This window comes from Echinops telfairi, unplaced genomic scaffold (assembly GCF_000313985.2).
Source record: "Echinops telfairi isolate 266 unplaced genomic scaffold, ASM31398v2 ScPeMD7_29;HRSCAF=101, whole genome shotgun sequence".
NCBI lineage: Eukaryota > Metazoa > Chordata > Mammalia > Afrosoricida > Tenrecidae > Echinops > Echinops telfairi.
In genome coordinates this window covers 1,280,248-1,281,214 of record NW_022103926.1, presented here as the reverse complement: position 1 = coordinate 1,281,214, position 967 = coordinate 1,280,248, and the positions used below count along the sequence as shown (strand labels likewise).

Here is a 967-nt window from a genome sequence, read left to right as displayed (position 1 = left end):
GCACCTCCGGGTGGACTGGGACCAGGAATCATCAGCACCAAGCCCTGGACTCCAGCTGCTTTGAAAGGGACAGTCGGTAAGGGCAGGCCACACCACCAGCATCCGGCCAGTGTGGAAGCCACCGGGAGCCAAGGCTTCTCGAGGGAGGTGAGCCCAGCCTCGCTGGGTCCTGGTGTGAAGACTGGACGGGGTTTCCTGGGCCCTCTTGGGGCTGGAGACAGAGACAGGGAGCAGCCCCTGGATCTCCCACTTGGAGGGTGGGTGAGAGGGCAGGGGTGGGTCTGAGCAGCAGAGGGAGGGAGGGAGAAGCAGCCAGGACTGTCAAAGACTGCTTGGGTTGTGCCTGGTTTCCCATGCAGTGTGCAAGGAATCCTGGTAGCACAATGCTTAAACCCTCGGTTAAACCCTGAGGTTAAGCAAAAAGTTGGCAGTTCGAACCAACTCCCTGAGGGTCTGCTTCCTTAAAGGTCAGAGCGGAGGAAGCTGGGGCAGGTCCTCTCCCTCCCCCGAGCTGCTCCAAGGGCCTCCGTGGCACCGGCAATGACATTGGGATGGGCACCAATGGAGGAGGGCAGCAGGGAGGCTCCCTGGAGGCAGCGGCATCTGAGCTGAGAACTGGAGCTTGAGTCTGGTCTTGGGGGTGCCAGGCTGGGAAAGACAGAGCAGTCTAGAGAAAGGCCTGGAAAAAGGGGTGGGGGTCCCAGGCTGAAGGCTGGTGTGGATTTGAGGTCCTGAGACAGGGCCTGCCCTCCAGTGGGCCAGGCCTGGCTGGGGTGGGGGTGGGGGTCTGATGGTGACTCATTCGGTGTTTGACACCCACTTCATATGCAAGTAGCCATCCCCCTCAACCTGGTGCCCTCTCTTGCAGCTGGTGTTCTTCGAACAGGAGAACTTCCAGGGCTGACGAGTGGAATTCTCAGGAGAGTGCTTGAACCTGGGAAGCTGTGGCTTCGAGCAGGTGAGCAGC

The 967-nt window shown here is 60.5% G+C and overlaps 1 protein-coding gene across 1 annotated transcript in view; it reads left to right on the top strand.

Moving 5' to 3' along the window:
* CRYBB1 (crystallin beta B1) overlaps nt 1-967 on the top strand; it is a 14,615-nt gene that overhangs the window by 6,140 nt on the left and 7,508 nt on the right. Inside the window, 1 exon segment of the mRNA XM_030885442.1 lies at nt 869-960. Within this exon segment, the coding sequence (XP_030741302.1) occupies nt 869-960 (92 nt within the window).